The sequence below is a fragment of the Pavona decussata genome, unplaced genomic scaffold (assembly GCF_977016875.1).
Source record: "Pavona decussata unplaced genomic scaffold, jaPavDecu1.1 SCAFFOLD_92, whole genome shotgun sequence".
In the NCBI taxonomy this organism is placed as follows: domain Eukaryota; kingdom Metazoa; phylum Cnidaria; class Anthozoa; order Scleractinia; family Agariciidae; genus Pavona; species Pavona decussata.
Window position 1 is genome coordinate 1,400,001 of NW_028145509.1, and position 17,523 is coordinate 1,417,523.

At 39.4% G+C, this 17,523-nt stretch overlaps 2 protein-coding genes and 1 non-coding gene across 3 annotated transcripts in view; all 3 read left to right on the forward strand.

The window, feature by feature from the left end:
• Nucleotides 1-1,273, forward strand: part of LOC146473777 (endothelin-converting enzyme homolog) — a 24,195-nt gene extending 22,922 nt beyond the window's left edge. Inside the window, exon 19 of the mRNA XM_085117804.1 lies at nt 212-1,273. Within this exon, the coding sequence (XP_084973930.1) occupies nt 212-311 (100 nt within the window). The 3' untranslated portion in view covers nt 312-1,273. The remainder of the gene's footprint in view (nt 1-211) is intronic.
• Nucleotides 1,274-6,191: 4,918 nt separating this feature from the next.
• Nucleotides 6,192-6,263, forward strand: Trnah-gug (transfer RNA histidin (anticodon GUG)). The gene has a single exon. It is a non-coding gene; the product is annotated as a tRNA-His (tRNA).
• Nucleotides 6,264-11,928: 5,665 nt separating this feature from the next.
• LOC146473779 (kelch-like protein 17) lies at nt 11,929-16,173 on the forward strand. Its single transcript, XM_085117607.1, has 3 exons — nt 11,929-13,593; nt 14,143-14,330; nt 15,742-16,173. Exons 1-3 carry the CDS (start codon nt 12,320-12,322, stop codon nt 16,017-16,019), a joined length of 1,740 nt encoding a protein of 579 aa, XP_084973733.1. The 5' UTR covers nt 11,929-12,319; the 3' UTR covers nt 16,020-16,173.
• The last annotated feature ends 1,350 nt before the right edge of the window (nt 16,174-17,523 follow it).

Consider the following 17,523-nt stretch of genomic DNA (forward strand, 5'->3'; position numbering starts at 1 on the left):
GACAACGCCAATAGACACGGAAATTACGTCATTGATTCTTCTGAGCCGCTATCTTGGATCCGCTATCTTGAATTTCTCGATTTCTCAAGCTAAATAGGGTTAAGTTGTTTAAAAAGCATGACTATTTCTTTTGTAATCGATTCAGCCCTCCAATAGCGCAACTGAGTGCTCAACACATCTGAGTAATTTTATTGATTTGGTTACCTTTCAGGGTGATCGGTTCTCTGTCGAACTTTGACGAATTCGCCAAGGCTTTCAATTGTCCCAAAGGCTCGCCTATGAATCCAGAGAACAAATGCATTGTTTGGTAACAAGAATTTGGGAAGGAAAGTTGGTTGTTCTGACCCGGTGGAAGAGGACTTGTTTTTAATTTTTTTTAATTTTAATACCGTTAGTTAAATTGTTAGTAACTGACAAGATAAGGAGGCAGTTACAAGCCTCAGATGGCTTTTTAAACGTCCTGTCTTATCGCTAGCAGTATTGTTATTGCATTGTAGTTAGCTCTTTTTTAAACCAAACATGATTCGGAAATTTTAGGTTGTAGTGTTAAAAAATTAAAAAACGGACCGAAATATCGGCCATGTGAACGGGAGAGAGCGAAAACGCTGGATTATGTAAACCTGATTCTAGACTTTCAGACGTAACAACTAATCGTTTAGCTCCGAAGTTTTGGTAATTACGTCATGATTACCAAATTACGGCCATCTTGGATTTCTGGATTTCCCCAAAATTTCAGGAAAGCGCCAAAACTGAACGAAAAGTAATCAAGACCACTAAAGAACGCTAATATGAGCTAAAAACACGAACGTTACTCTAAGAAAAGTAGGTTTTCCTCATTTTAAAATGGGATTTTCGATTTTCTGAAGAAACGGCCTGTTAAAAATTGGTTGTCATGGTAACATCAAAGTCAACGAACACTAACTGAACACATCACATTGTTCCCAGATAAATTTCTGAAAAATCCACTAAGCCTTATGGAGTTTTTGCGACTATTAAGAAAAGGTGTTCAGTTTCAAAGTCACCGCCCGCAGAATCTTCCCCCCCCCCCCCCCCCACCATCGCCCGGTCTAGACTGGGTTAATAAACAGTACAACATTCGAACAGTCTCAAGAGTTCAAGGCACTTTAGTAAACAGTACCACAGGAAAGTATAAGTTAAATGTTTGATGGATTCTTCTTCACCTGCACGTACTTGATTAAGGCCGATTGACAATATTCCGATGTTAAAATTTAACCACCTTGTTTTTCTCCTAATTAAAACATTTCCTTGCCAATTAATAGTTTATATGCGGTGAAAGAGATTGAAGTCAAACTTAAGGTAAAATACAGATATTTCAATCAACATTGTCAGATTTTGAAGTCTCAAGCTTACGTTATCATGACAAGACTGAACTTGAAGGTAGCATGGGTAGCGGTATAGTAAGTCTTGCAAATTGCCTCTAATTTTTACGGTTGGCATTACCAAAGGATGGAATCAAATAGAAGAAACATTTATCCTTGTGGTTTATTTTTCATTGGGGTGAGCCACCGCCACATTGGTAAGGTTATAAGTAAATTACCCATATCAACTTGCGGTCTTTTCACGTGGGCTTTCGCCTTCAACGATTCTTGAAATAGCTGCATACAGCTGTTTCGACAAAAGTTGTCCAAAAACGCGTTAAAGCGCACGCGATAATGCCGAAAGGTAGTCCGGTGAAATACCCAATAAATTTCAAAACAGTTGTACAGAAATATAAGATCTGATAGTAGATGTCCACACCTGGTCATGGGCGGATCCAGGGGAGGTGAAATGGGTGAATTTTCACCCCCCTTTTTTTGAGCCCCCTTCCTTTTTTTTTCCTTATCCGTCAAATATTGAAATAATATTTGATTTCTCTAATTGAGGTGGAGAATGTGCATTAGCGATGACTGGTTCTACCAATCAATTTATTCATTTTGAGCCTGTTGAAATGGGGTTGACAGACCTACACGACTCCCGCTGTGTGCCCATTGTGTTGACTAAGCCTTTATAATTTTGCTTTAATAAGCATGTCTTTAAGCGATTTCCCTTTTCTATAATAGATAAAGGGAGGTTCCTTGTATATCTCTCTTAGTAGCGGCTGGTTTTGTATTAAATGCCATTCAGTGTCCATTAGAATATTTTTCAAACATGGCAGTGATGGTTGAAATTGTGTCACGAAGGGTAGAATTTTCTTGTGCACTTTCTGTTTTTGTGTAAGAGCGTTCTTCCTTTCTGCGAAATTAACTTCGGAGAGGATTTTGTCCACCAGGTTACTAGGATAAGCTCTCGATACCAGGCGTGTTTTAAAGTTTTTAATGTTTTCGTCAAACACTACTTTAGAAGCGTTTGTCCTCAGAAGTGCCTGCTGGGTGGCAGCTGTTGTAGTTTGTGTACTGAAATGTTTTAGTAGGTTTGTAATGTGTGCGCACGTCGAGAATCGATTTTTTTCTCGAATCTCTGTCCCTTATAGACTGTTGTATCCAAGAATGTTGTTTCTTATTGTGAGACTTCAGCGTAAACTTTATGGTAGGGTGGTACGAATTTGCTTGCTCAATGAATTTTCTATTTCTTCTTTGTTTGTATCCCACAAGTAAAATACATCGTCAATGAATCTTCTCCACATTAGTGGTTTGTGAACGCTCTGCCTTAAGATCTCCTTTTCTATAGATGCCATAAAGATGTTGGCAAAAGCTACTGCCATTTTAGTGCCCATGGCAGTTCCGTGTGTTTGGAAGGAGTTCTCCTTCAGTATAAGGCTGAGCATTTCTCTGAGGAAATTTGTAGCTATAGGAGGGTTATTGGCATGAAAGTTCTCGTATGCGTTGCATACTATAGTGATTCTTTCAGTCCTCCTGTGGGATATTCGTGTAAAGGCTAGTGACATCCATTGAGACTAGAAAAGCGTTTCTAGGTACCCTGGTGCTTTCAATAAACCTTATGAAATGTGTCGTATCTTTTAGAAACGAGTCCTGTATTTGTGCTATTGGCTGAAGTAGTTTGTCTACGAATGATGATAGGCGTTCTGTTGGGCCATCACACCCAGATATGATAGGTCTTGACTTCCGACTAATGTCGGTTTGTGAATTTTTGTGAGGGTATAAAACACTGGGCTTCGAGGCGGATTTGGTGTTAGGTTAAACCATTTAACCGTCATTTCGTCTATGCACCCTGCTTGATGAAGGGCATTAATGAGTTGTTTAACTCTCTGGGATGTGTCTCTAACCATTGGTTCGTCTAGTGGCTGACAGTTATTTCTATCATCCAATTGTTTCTTTCCGTCATTGATTTTGTTTTCTCCGTTCATAACGACGGTTGTTCTGCCTTTATCTGCTTTTTTGAGAATAATTTCTTTGTTGTTAACGTTAACAAGCTCCTTGAGAGCTCTTCGCTGCACAGACCTCAAACACCTCAACCAGGCTTTGGCTCTATAAAAAATTACATTATTACAAAAATTCACCCCCCATTTCAAAATCCTGGATCCGCGCCTGCTGGTCTGTTTATTTTGTGAACAGAACGCAATTTTACCTAAAAGTATGACATAAGTTAACGTTGCAGAGTACTAACACAAGCTTATCTACTGGAATCCACATTATTTTTTAAAACCTTTGAAACTAATTCAATGTTGATCATACATATTTATGCATGCTGTGGACCGGCAGTTAACATATAATAAGATTGTACCGTGTCTGGTTCTGACCAAGTTTACTTGTTACGTACGCTGTTTACAATTTATCACGCAACCATTAAACGCTCTTGCTATTCACCAAATGAAAATGCTTCGATAAAGCTTGCTTCAAAACTGTTCATTTAAAATAAACCCACATTCAAAAAAACCCTGTTCTTGAAAATTATTAGGGATCAGGACCCAGGTTCCAGGAGCCCTTTCGAGTTACTGGGATGAATCCAAATTGTTGTGTCTAAGAATGCAATGATTGTGCTAGAAGCAATGTTTCATTACATCTTAACGTAGAATGACTTCCTGAACCTGAGCCCTGGTCTGAAAATGAGTTTCTTACATGTACATTTTTTTATGTGAACATTGGTGAAATAATTCGTGGTGAGGTACCATATAGTCACCCACATAACCCTCCGTATAGTTACCCTTGCCTTACCATGAATTATATGCCGTTTAAAGAGTTGGGCCGTACACTCCCAATTAAACATTTGAGTGTTACCTACCCTACCCTCCCCCAGGAGTCCATACAGGAGTTCAAACTCTGCGAGTGCATGCGACTTATAGTCCAAAACGAAACGAATAGCTTCAACATTTTGTGAGTGAAAGAGGTATGAAGGTGGGAAGAGAAGGAAGGGGGGGGGGGAGGGGTACAAAAATTTGAGGACAATAATAATACAGCGAGAGTTAATGGGAGTTTTAACTCCCCTGGGAGACAGTGACGGGGAAGGACAGGAGAGGGGGGCTTAATAAAGTTTCAGAATGTTTAAAGTTCTGCCCGGAGATTCAACCCTTACCTTTTCAAACAACAACTTTTACCGCAGTGGTACCTCTCTCACATTCACCCCAAACAAGAAAATAAATAGTTGTGATTTCTGCCAAGACTTCTTTCTCAGGTTTAGCTCTTCTCTCTATATTGCATGGTTTTAATCACAACCCTTTCGGTTCACAGTCTCTTTTGCGACCATTTAAAATACTAAAATTTAAAATCTCGCTGTTCATTCACATAATTCGAGAGTGCGAAAGGCACCTCTTTCAGCTGGATCCTCCCCGTATACAGCTATTTCAATTAACGTTGTCGTATCAAAGCTAAAAGCTTAAAGACAAGACCGAAAGTTTACGTGGGATTTTTATGAATAAATTTATCAAAATCAGTCATGTCTGGAGAAAACAATACGTTGTAATTAGCAGTACAATGACTTGCACGTGCAGGGATGATTTTGATGAAATTATTCAAAAAAAATAATCCCACAAAACATTGCGGTCTTGTCTTTTAGCTTTATTTTTATCCGACAACGTTAATTGAAATAGCTGTATCAGCCAGTATATTAGCGAGCTTTAGCAACGACGACAGCGACGGCGAGAACGCCAAAAAAGCAATAGGCTTTAACTGCCGACCGGTTGGCTCAGTTGGTAGAGCACCGGACTACCACGCGGTCGGGTTCAAACACCGGCCGGACCGACACTCAGGGTTTTTAAATAACTGAGGAGAAAGTGCTGCCTTTGCTCTAGTATCTGCAAATGGTTAGACTTTCTAGTCTTCTCGGATAAGGACGATAAACCGCAGGACCCGTCTCACAACACTTTCATGTTCATAACCTTGTGGGACGTTAAACTCGGACCCACACACTAATCGAAAAGAATAGGGCATGGAGTTTCCTGTGTGCTGGTCTGGTCTTTGTGTGTACAATAGTTGGGGGTTAGTTTGCAAGGAACTGCGAAAGTTCTGTTTCTTTCTCCCGTCACACTTAGTGACGAATTTGACCAAATCAAGGACGGTGCCTACTTTTGTTACTGCGCGTACGTTCTTGATCTGCGCATCTCGAGGTACTCGGGTTTCCTGTTGGTGGTGCCGTCTAATACAGGGATATTTTTGCGCGCTTTAAAACTATGCCGAGAAAGCAGTACTTATTAAGTGCTCTTGGTATCCAAAAAGAAATTTTGGATAACCATACATTTTTCAGAGATAATAAAGCTTCAATTTGGGAGAAAAAAATGCCAAAAACATTACTTTGTATTACTTTGTAGTATTGTTTTTTTGGAATAATGTTTGCTTAATTGTCTCTGAAAAATGTGTGGTTGTCCCCCAATTTTCTTTTTTGATTTCAGAAGCACTTGCTGAGATCTGCTTTCCCCGCATAGTCAGAAACTACACAAAAATAGTTCTTTATTAGTAGGCACCGTCCTTAACAACCAAAACAACAACTCTGCACGTGCATTTGCACCTTTTTAGTACATTTGTTTGCCATCACCGCACGACTAGCACGTGAAATTTCCTGATGAGGCGTTTTTTCGAAGACGTAAACACATGATGGCAAATTTTTCTTTCTTTTTCTAAACTTGGCACCGGTCTCCAAGAATTCGACTCCAGGAAAAAAAATTTCACCTACAACTACTTTTTGCGCAAAAAAAAAAATTGACTCGATAGCCTACGTGAGTTGACGTTGCAACTTCCCGTAAGCAAAACATTTGAGTCATTCCTTCTTGGAGTATATACCATCCACCTCCTCGGTGGCTCGCCGCGATCGTCTAGTGGTTAGGACACTGCGTTGTGGCCGCAGTAACCCAGGTTCAAATCCTGGTCCCGGCATATTTTTTATGTCCGTTTTATTTTATTATTTTTATTAATTTATTTATTTTTGCCTTTCTTTAGTTTAGCGACATAGTAGGTTAGCTTTAAACTAAAAGTAAAGCTTTTACACACAAACTATTTTTACCCATCAGTGTTTTTAATGTCTCCCAAGCCCCTTTTATATTTTGTTTTAGACATCATGAAGTCAAAGCGCTGTTCACGGATGAACGGCTTGCCTATTTTAAACGGAATTTTCCCCTCGACTCAAAAGATGTCCATGGAAGGTAGGACCGTACAAGCTTCTGGCAAACGTGGTCTCGCAAGAACCGACATAGACGGATCATGGAGGACGCGATGTGTCAAACCAGAAGCATATGTCAAACTTAACGACTCTCCATTAAAATTTGTTCGTCTTTTGAATACTTTGCTTTTTTAAGCCCCATTAATTTAACATTCTGCTTCACAGGAAATTATTTTTGTGTAGTTTGTGTGAAAAATACGTGTACAAGGAAGTAAAAATAACTCAACGTCCTCGTAAAGCAACCGCTCGCGAATGCTCGAGGAAAGAACATCTTTTGATAAATAAATTCAGAAGCGCACATACAGTAAACTTCATAAAGGACTTCCTTAGCAACCCCAACTTGTTTTGTTTTGATCATGAGAGAAAAAGGTGTTGAAGGAAAATTTGTAAAAACTACTTCAAGAAATGCCTTTCCACATCGGTTGATCAGTTGTTCGTTATCGGTTTTACTTTTGCATCAAAAGATCGGATAGTGTTCGAAAACCATCAGCGTACGGGGTGGGGGGGCTGGGGGGGCTGCAGCCCCCCCCCCCCTCCCTTGTCGAAAAAAAAATGGTATTATTCGGGCAAAACTGATATACCGTTCGGGTAAAGACACAGTAAAAAATATTTTATTATTTAATATCTTGATTTATTTGTTTTCATCCCGCAACTCGTGGCGGTGAGGGCCGTGCTGGAGCAATTGCCGAGGATAATGGAAGCTGTGGTCACTTTATCAAAGGATCGTGATCCCAAGACCTACAACGCAAGTGTTTCGCTTCTCCACTCAATTTGTGACTTTTAGTTTGTTTATGGCTTGATGGTTTTGAAGCTCATCTTATCCAACACTGATAATTTGAGTAGATATCTACAGAGAGAACAGATGGATGTCATCACTGCCAAACAGAGACTGCTGATGCTGTCGTTCAGACACTGAGCAATTGTCGCAATGAAGAGAGCTTCACTCAGATGTGGTCACTTGCTGATGTTATAGCGCAAAAAAACCGGAATAGGAATCGAGGGTACGCCAAGGTGCCTCTAACCAGACCATCACGCCGACTTCAGGGCCTTACTGGTGAGACACCTGCTGCAGTGAACGACAGCTCATAACACGGCAAAAGACCGCTTTCGTATCACAGTTTATTACCTGAGTATTGATAAAGTCGTCAGTGAACTTCAATCAACGTTTTGAGGGCAATGACCAGGAGGTTTTGTGCGCATTGGGCGAAATCGTATTCAGCCGTTCTCCAAGCATCAACAACATCCAAACTTTATAAAATTCTATGGCGTGGATAGTGAAATGCTATATAGTGAGAAGTCAATCTTTGAAAACTACGACTGCAGGGACCAATGCCAGAGAAAAAAGGCAACCGTGATGGTAAAGACTATGCATCAAAATGGTCCCCATGACATGTTAACTGTTCTATATAAAGTTGCCTCCATCCTGGCCCCAATTCCTACAACCTCGAGCTCTGCTGAAAGCGCCTTTCGCCGCATCAAGACATTTTTAAGATCCACAATGGGACAAGACCGACTTAGCAGTATCGCCGTTGTTGACATTGAAAGAAAGTATGCAAACAAGACAATGCAGAATGAAATGCAAAGGATTATTGACATATTTGTGTCTCGAAGTAATCGTTCTTTATACTTCTTTTAGAGCTCAAATGCGTACGTTTTATTTCTCACTTCATGGTTTTGTATTTTAGAAATGTTGATCTCGATTTACCGAAAATATTTGCACTATTTTGAATGCCCGTGCTCTCACGGTGTGGTGAAGAAAACTTGACGGCACGAAAGAATCATCTTGTGCATCTGTGACCAAAAAGTTTCATTCGGGAAAATTATGTTCAGCCCCCCCAACAAAATTTTTTCCGCACGCCGATGTCGAAAACTAAATGGTCAGTCTTAGTTCAATAAAAGTATTAAGTGTTGAGATGAAAGAATATTAACCGACTACGAAGTTGTATCTTACCTTAACTTCTCAGCTCAGCATGTAGTTGAAAATCCTTTATCGTTGATTCATCGAACGAAGCACTACAGGCTAACTTCGACCTTCAATCTCACAAAGGAAGCAAACATTTCTCTTCTGTTAAGAAGCGCTCAACTTAAGGACCGATCGTTTATTACGTCCTAGGGGGGGGGGGTAATTTTTTACCTTGCACGAAAAGTGAGGGGGGTAAAATTTTAAGACATACAAAAGGTACCAACTAAATGTATTTAGCAATCATTCTCATCAATCATAGAGTTGGTAAAATTCTCCATATCGCTACTATTCTTCAGAGCGACAAAGATCTTGCACGTAATAGGTTGAGTAATGACATGGACATGCAAACCGTGTATTTCATCAAGCAGTTTATCTCTGAAGGCTTGTTTATCTGGGCAAAAAAATTGACTAAAAGACGAATAGAGATGGTAGGCTTCTTCAAAATCTATATATCCACATCCATACATCGAATGCTCCTGTACTGCTCTCAAACCCCGAGCTGCTTTGACCTTCTGTGTACCTTCTTTTGACGAGTGAAGAATAGACTCCAGCAATAACAAAACATCGTCATTATCAAGACATTCAAGAGATATTGTAAGGTACATTTCCTTACTTGAATTTCGCCTAACTTCTGATTGTTTCTCTTGCCAGTTCAGAGCGACTCGCATGTAACCAAGCGTTGTGCCCAGGAACTTCTCAACAATTCAACCACAAGGCCAACCATTGGGGGGGGGGGGGGGGGTAAAATTTTCAAACTGTCATTGTAGTGGGGGGTAGAACTTTTGTTTAAAAAAATTTGGGGGGGGTAAAATTTTCAAACACTCGATTTTTTAGAAAACCACCCCCCCCCCCCCCCCCTAGGACGTAATAAACGATCGGTCCCTTAAGTCCACGCAAAGGGCAAATAAACATTTGATGTCACAATGGCACTTTCTAACCTACCGCGCGAGTGGCCCTTTATGATCCATCATGCAGGTGCGCGCATCGGAGTCAGAGGAGGCAGTTTGGTCCTAGTTAGGAGCCGTATAGAATCCTCTACATCTACATCTATAACTTGCAAGATCCTATTCTTGACAGGACGGTTCGTAAGTCTGATAGAAACAAGTTAAAAAGGTGCAATAAAATCCCAATACAAAGGTGAGTGCTGTGCTAACTAAGAAATAAAACGGGTTCCAACAAATACCCAGGCGGAGTTCAATGCCGACTTGAAGCAATTCATGCCCACAACGCATTGTCCTAACTACTAGACGATCATAGCGAACCACCAACAAGGTGGTTGGAATGGTATAATATGATTTCCTGTGCATGCCAGCATGATCGATTATAGATTAATTTATCTGTTATTACAATGTTTTCCCAAGCGGTTAACCCTCTGGTATACTCACGCATATTTTGCGGAGAGCATCTCTTTGCAACAATTGAGCGCAGAAAATTAAGGCCACAACTGTTTTCAGCATGTTTATGAGTGTACTGAAATTATTCACTGTACTGTAAACTAAACCCAACCCGGGATGCTCGACAAAGTGGCTTTATGGGAAGGCCCCGACCGAAGGGGATGCCTGTTTTGTCCCTCGTAGCATGGGAAGTCAGTGAAATTTAATCATTTAGCATTACTTTTAAAGGGTTTTCGAAAATCGAGAGTGAAGCGAAAGGGCAGCAATGAAAAAGAAAGCATTGGACCTGAGGTAACTACTTCGCAGAAACCCTGCGAGAAAATCCCACGCAAAGTTGGTGAAAATATTCTTACTGCACAAAAAGCATGGGGGATATTCTTTTGTCATTGGCATGTCTAGTTGCACTGTACACTCCCCATTTTTGTCTTAGAAGTTCCCACACCCGCAGCAGCAGTCGAGACGAGATGGGAAACTATTATCTCGTAATTGTTAGATGTAGATGAAGATGGACATGTGTTTGAGGTGTAAGGAAGGTTTGCAATGCTTTGCCTTGTGTATGTGAAAGGGGTACTATTGCAGTAAAAGTTGGTGTGCGAAATGGTTCTTGAGAGGTTGAACCTTCCAGTGTGAAATTTTATCCCGGGTACATACTGCTGGGGGTAACCCTGGGATTGGGTAGCATCCCCTCCAGGGTGGAGTAACAACTGTCAATCCTGATTGCTTTATGTTACAGAAAGCGGGTTAAACTCCGGCCAGTCTCTCTTGTAGACGCTCTTTTGGCTCGTCACGTAATCTTTCCTCCCTGACGAACGTTGGGGAGGAAAGATTGCGTGACGAGCCAAAAGAGAATCATCTTTTTTTATTTATTTAAACACGGAACCCCTTTCATAAAAATGCTCTTCCAGAGAGCCGTCTAAAAGATACAATAAGTCGTACAATATGAAAAATAGGAGTATGAAGTCTTAACCCTTTTTACTCTCAGAAGTGACAAACAAATAAATTCTCCTTACAATTTTCATATGATGTGAAGCAGTTAGGTGATGAGAATTTCGAAAATCATCAAGTAGGGGACATTGTCTTAAAACAAAACCAAATTCTCAGGAAAAGCCAAAAAAGGTTTGTATGATCACTGGTTAGGAGAATTAGCTCTCAGATCTTGGGAGTGAAAGGGTAAGTCAGAGTATATGAATAAATTACAAATATAATACAATACGGTAAAATTAATAATAATAATAATAATAATAATAATAATAATAATAATAATAATAATAATACAATTTGTTGTTATTATTATTATAATCTTTATTAACATATACCAAGCAGCTGAAATTGTTATTTACAAGTTAAAAGTTGAGACTGAAGAACTATTAAAACCTATTTACAATTCATTCCGATTTCGAGACTAATTTTCAAGCACAAACTTTTCAAAAGAAAATACAAATGTCATAATAATAATAAAAATGATAAAAAACAACATCTTAATCAACATATTTCAAACTATTTACAAGTTGAAAGTTCCGATTCCAAAAAAAAAACAATTCACAGAATTCACATAATAATAATAATAATAATAATAATAATAATAGTAATAATAATAATAATAATAATAATCTCTTTATTAAAATATTCCAAGCAAATTGTTATTTACAAGTTAAAAGTAGAAAAAAGAGCTATTTAAACCTATTCACAATTCTTGTCGATCAAAAAAGAGACTATTTTCAAGCACAATTTTTTTTGGAAGAAAAAAGGAAAAAAAAGATCACATCAAGTTCAAATAGTATTCTTATTCGATATAATCTTATACGATACGGTAAACATATAATAAAACATACAACAGGAGGATTGCGAGGGAGGCTAAGCTCGACTTAACGTATACAAGATGAATGTTACTATTTTTGTTTTTTGAACTGTTTACTGTTTTCAGAACCATACCTGCTACCCTGCGAGCAGAGATCCCTTCCATCTTCCCAGAAAAATCGGGAAGATGGAAGGGATGTACATACCCGCACGAGATCACAAAATCACTGGAAGTGGAAATACCCCAGGCCTTCCTCCCCCAGGACGGAACGTAGTTGAAGGAGCACTGGGTACGAGGCGAAGCCTTTGGTCCGGCAAAGCAAACTAATCCGGCGAGTCTGTTCTTTGTTTTGAATTTTCTTACTACAACAAAAAGGAATCTAACAACGCGGCGTTTTCATACATCAGATACTTTGATCAAAGAGCTACTGGATAGTGTTGCACTTGATTTTGGGGATAGGGTGCGATATTTTCACTACGGAAATCAACTTCTCGCGCGAAGAGTACTAACTCGGCTTGGAGGTTTTTGCCGGCAGAGAAACACGAGTTTTGGATAGCAAGGAACGCAGCGATCTGTTTAAGCCTCAAGACACCACTTGTAGTTATCACGGCGGCAAAAATGCAGCAGTTTAGAACGACGTCTCATCAAGAGTTGCGGGTAGAATTTATTTCCCATTTCTCTCCGACTCACGCTGAAGAAGCGTTTTGTTGCATGAAAACGATGAGATCGAAAGGTGAGCTATGCGATGTAAACCTTCTCATCGGCGAGCCACAGCGGAGGATTTCGGCCCACAGAGTCGTACTTGCAGCCTGCAGCCCTTATTTTCAAGCCATGTTTACAAGCGAGCTAATCGAAAGCCGACAACGAGATATCACTCTTCAAGGAGTCGACCCCGATGCGATCGAGTTGCTTGTAGACTTTGCCTACACGGCGAGAATTCAAGTTAGCGAGGACAACGTTCAGGCTTTGCTTCCAGCGTCAAGTTTACTACAGCTAACCAGCGTAAAAGACGCTTGCTGTGAATTTCTGAAAAATCAGCTTCATCCGTCGAACTGTCTTGGAATCCGCGCTTTTGCCGATACACATACTTGCATGGATTTGCTAGAATCTTCGCATCGCTTCGCTCTTCAGCATTTTCTAGAGGTCTCACAAACGGAGGAATTCATGCTCCTTTCTGTCGAGCAGGTTTTAGAACTAATTTCAAACAATGATGTCAATGTAGAAAGCGAAGAACAAGTCTATAACGCAGTTATAAACTGGATTAAGTTCGACGTGGACAATAGGAGAGAATTTGTCCGAGATCTTTTACCCTTCGTTAGACTACCATTGTTGACAAGAGAATGCTTAATGACCCGAGTAGAAACCGAAGATCTCATAAGAAACACTCCGGACTGCAAGGACTTGCTTATTGAAGCAATGAAATACCATTTGCTTCCTGAGCAGCGCTCGGTACTCCAGAGCCCTAGAACTGTCAGCCGCAAGCCCATGGGACAGGTTCCAATATTGTTTGCTATTGGTGGCGGCAGTCTATTTGCCATTCATAGTGAGTGTGAGTGTTATGATCCAAGAATTGACAGGTGGTGCATGGTGACGCCAATGTCAACTAAGCGTGCCCGTGTTGGCGTTGGATCAGTTGACGGAAAAATTTATGCCGTAGGTGGTTATGATGGTAGTAATGATCTAGCATCAGTGGAAGCATACTGTCCGCAGAGCAACATGTGGCTGGCAGTGCCAGCTATGGGTACTCGTCGCAGCTGTTTGGGTGTGGCTGTGTTGAATGGGTTGATTTATGCCATCGGTGGCTATGATGGTGCGTCTTGTCTCAACAGTGTTGAGAGATTTGATCCATTGACTGCTCAGTGGACGTCAGTCACAGCCATGAACACAAGAAGGTACAAAGTGTGGGATTAGTCTGTTTGAAGTAAACATTGTAACAATTTATTGATGGCGATCTTCTATGGTCTCCACTCTTATAGACTGTAAAATGACATCATTATAGAATGTTCAAAGCTGTGGCTCATGGTTCCACTGCCAAGTTTTGAACAGTAATTTTCCTGGCATCATTTTATGGTCTATAAAAGTATAGACCATAAAAACTGCATCAATTTGTTCTTTTACAATTACATGTATATTACATGGAATAAGTAAGAGCAGAACTGGCTAAATATTTTCCTTTAAGAAAGCACAATTGATGTCATTATTATTGTACTGTAGTTATGAGCCAATCAGCATGCAGGAGTAAATGGTCAAAATTTACAAAAGGTTTATCCATTAATTCTGGGCATGGTATACAAAAATTGGGATTCGGACCTCCCTGCCCCCCCCCACCCCCCCCACCCACCAAAAAAAAAAACCAACAACAACAACAACATCAACAAAAAAATGCACCCTTGGTTGAGATTGCACATGAAATGTGAAATAAATTGTTTTTTTCTTTTCAGGCGATATGTTCGTGTGGGTGTAGTGAATGGCATAGTTTATGCAATAGGTGGCTACGATGGCAGTGCACACCTTAACACAGTGGAGTGTTTTGACCCCATGACAAATTCATGGAGGACTGTAGCCAGTATGGCAAGTCGTAGAAGCAGTGCGGGTGTGGCTGTGTTGAATGACATGCTGTATGTTGTTGGTAAGTCTGTGCAAAGATGTATGTACATGTACAGTATTTTAATGGTATTTTTGGCTTGAAAATCATCAATTGAAAACGGTTACACTGTATTTTTTCCTTTTTTTCTGGTTTATTGTCAGGACAATGAAAATTGATTAAAAAAATATCTGAATCATAGCCAATTTAAATGATATTCAGTCTGTACTGTATGTTAAATGACATTGTATACAGTATGACAGAACTTTTTTTATTTGCTTTCACAGTTTTTCTGTTCCTCAGTTGTTTTTTGTGTGGTAAGGATGAAAACCCTGTCAATAAAAATAAATTATGAATGGGATTGTTGAATGCTCAGAATGAAACAACTGGGAAATCGAGAAACCATGAATTTAAAGTAAATTATGTCCCTGTATTGATGTTGATCACAGCTGTACTATTCCTAGTCTCCTGTCTTTGTGCAGAACTGTACCCAGCCGAAAGTAAAATTTGACACTTCTACATGTACAGGCCTCAAATGCGGGGAAGAAAAATTGATGATTTTTTTTCTATTTTCATAAGAGAACAACATGAAGATTTTGTCAAGCAAATAAAAAAAAATCTGTCATATACACTTTATAAGAGAGCTGATTTGGACTGTTTCCTGTACGTGCCTCTATGGTTAGCCGTTTGTTGCAAAAGTCGTTACAAGAACTTAGTCCATAATAAGGAGGTCTTTTATTAATATTTTTCAACAGGTTAACTTTTCATTCAAACCTGGTGTGTAAGTTCACTTCGTTTTAGAATTTCAACTCAGCTAATTTTATTCTACAGAAAATACTTTATTCAGCTTCATTTAAAGCGGTATTCATTCAACTTCAACATGCTCTTTTCATTCAAAAGAAATATTAATTCAACTTCAGTCCAAACTATTTTCATTCATGATAAATGGAATGGCGACTTGGATAAAGTGAAAATAATGAAGAAGCGTTCTCAAGTTGAATAACTCGGAAAAAGAATTTTCCGAGGCCCCCAACGGGAATCGAAGCCATGACCGTCCTGATACCGGTTGGATGCTCTAACCACTGAGCTATGGGAGACTCATGGTGAGCGAGGCCATATACTACAAACTATATTTTCATTCAGTCAAAAAAAGAAGTAAAATAATTATAAATAAATAAATAAATAAATAAATAAATAAATAAACAAACAAACAAACAAATAAATAAATAAATAAATAAATAAATAAATAAATAAATAAAGAACAAAAAAAAAGAAAAAATTCAAACCCAGAATTGAGCTAATGTTTAGCTGTAATTTTTTTGAAGTTCCTGGACCATGCAAAATATACTCCTTTAACAAAATTGTCCTGTTGTGTCCCCATTCCTACTCTAAGATACAGACCTACAGTAGTCCCTTGTAAGCGTTATGTCACTGAAGTATTTATCTTGTCTCTTAGGAGGGAACGATGGTGCATCTTGTTTAAACACAATGGAGCGTTACGACCCAGTTGCTGATTCATGGACTTGCCTGGCTCCCATGAACACTCGCCGCAGTACTCATGATGTGGCGGTCATTGACGGCACACTGTATGCAGTAGGAGGCAATGATGGTAGCTCCAGTTTAAATAGTATTGAAAAGTATGATCCAGAAACTAATAAGTGGACACCTGTTGTCTCTATGAGCACGAGAAGAAGCAGTGTTGGGGTTGTTGTGGCTCAAGTGTTGCTGCTTTGAGAGATGAGTGATTTTAATGCTCCACTGATACTTATTTGCCAGCTTGCTACAGGGTACTATAGTTTAAGCAAATTAGTTTGAAATGTTGAACATTGCAAAACAAGTTGCAAAGAATAATTATGTTGCATGTATATTGATTCTGCCTGCAAGTACAATGATCTCTTAACTAACCCTGCAGGAACTTTCCATTTAGCCAAAATGTTCAGTTCATCTACAGGTTTGAAATGGAAATAGCATGTGCAGATCAACCAGAAATTTTCTGGAACAAGCGAAAATCTTGGAGACCTTGGGTGCTTACCGTTTGGCCAAAAAATCCGGAAATTTCAGTTTGTAGTCAAATGGTAAGGTAATTTTCAGGAAATTCCGTTCGGAAATTGTGGAGTACCTTCAGAGGTTAACTCCACCTCTTTTTCCATTCGGAACGGAACGGTGGAAAATTCCTTACCATTTGAATGTATTCCCCCTTTCCAGACCTTTTCCAGCTAGAGCGGGATGAAACGCCTGATAGATAAATGGTAAGCGCAATCTCATCTGGTTTTATAAAACGGTTACACTAACCAGATTTTTCCTACAATAACAAATGGTAAGCACCCCTGTACTCCCCTTTTTATGTTCCAATCGGTAAGAATCGAAATTACCGTTCCATTTGCCAATAATGTCCATTTCCACTTTGTTTTTGATCTACCAATGATGAAGTTTGGAGCAAATGGGAAAAAAAAGAAAGCCTTTCTATTGACAAGGAAAGTTTCCAGAATTTTCCAACTGAAAAATTATTGTAGCCAAATGGAAAGAGTTCCTGGATTATTAATTTCCACATTGATAATTATGAATGACTTTGAAGTAATGCAGGTCATTTTTTTTAAATAGAGTAATAAAAAGTGTACAGTAAAGGGTCTCAATTTGGTGTGAAGATATTAATTTGTTATTCAACTTAAGATATCATTAGATAGTATTTTGTCTGTGAACAATATGTGTACAGTATCTGCTTAGGTCTGAATCAATCAATCAATCAATCAATCAATCAATCAATCAATCAATCAATCAATCAATCAATCAATCAATCAATCAATCAGTCAGTCAGTCAGTCAGTCAGTCAGTCAGTCAGTCAGTCTGTTACAACTGTCAAACCTGCAGCCCCCAGAGTGCGGATCAAATTGGAATTCAGGAATGTTGTTTTTTGAGGAGACGGGAAAACTGGAGGACAGAGAGAAAAACTTCTCGGAGCAGGGATGAGAACCAACAACAAACTCAAACCACATACATATATGATGCTGAGTCCGGGAAGCGAACCTGGGCCACATTGTTGGGAGACAAGTGTTCTAACCACTGCGCCATCCCTGCTCCCCCAAATGAGAAAGGAAGTTTTTTTTTTTACTGGACAAACCCAATAAAAATTATGAGTTCACTGGCCAAGGAGAAACACAGTGTACCTGAGAGTTACAATGTATTTCTTTCAAGCCAAATGGGGGCTAATTGAATTTATCCTTCAAAACGTACTCTCACG

Bases quoted from the DNA above. Each gene is read 5' to 3' on its own strand.
- LOC146473779 (XM_085117607.1), top strand. From the start codon at position 12,320: ATGCAGCAGTTTAGAACGACGTCTCATCAAGAGTTGCGGGTAGAATTT. The intron at 13,594-14,142 runs GTACAAAGTGTG...TTTTCTTTTCAG, and splicing joins ACAGCCATGAACACAAGAAG to GCGATATGTTCGTGTGGGTG. The intron at 14,331-15,741 runs GTAAGTCTGTGC...CTTGTCTCTTAG, and splicing joins TGACATGCTGTATGTTGTTG to GAGGGAACGATGGTGCATCT.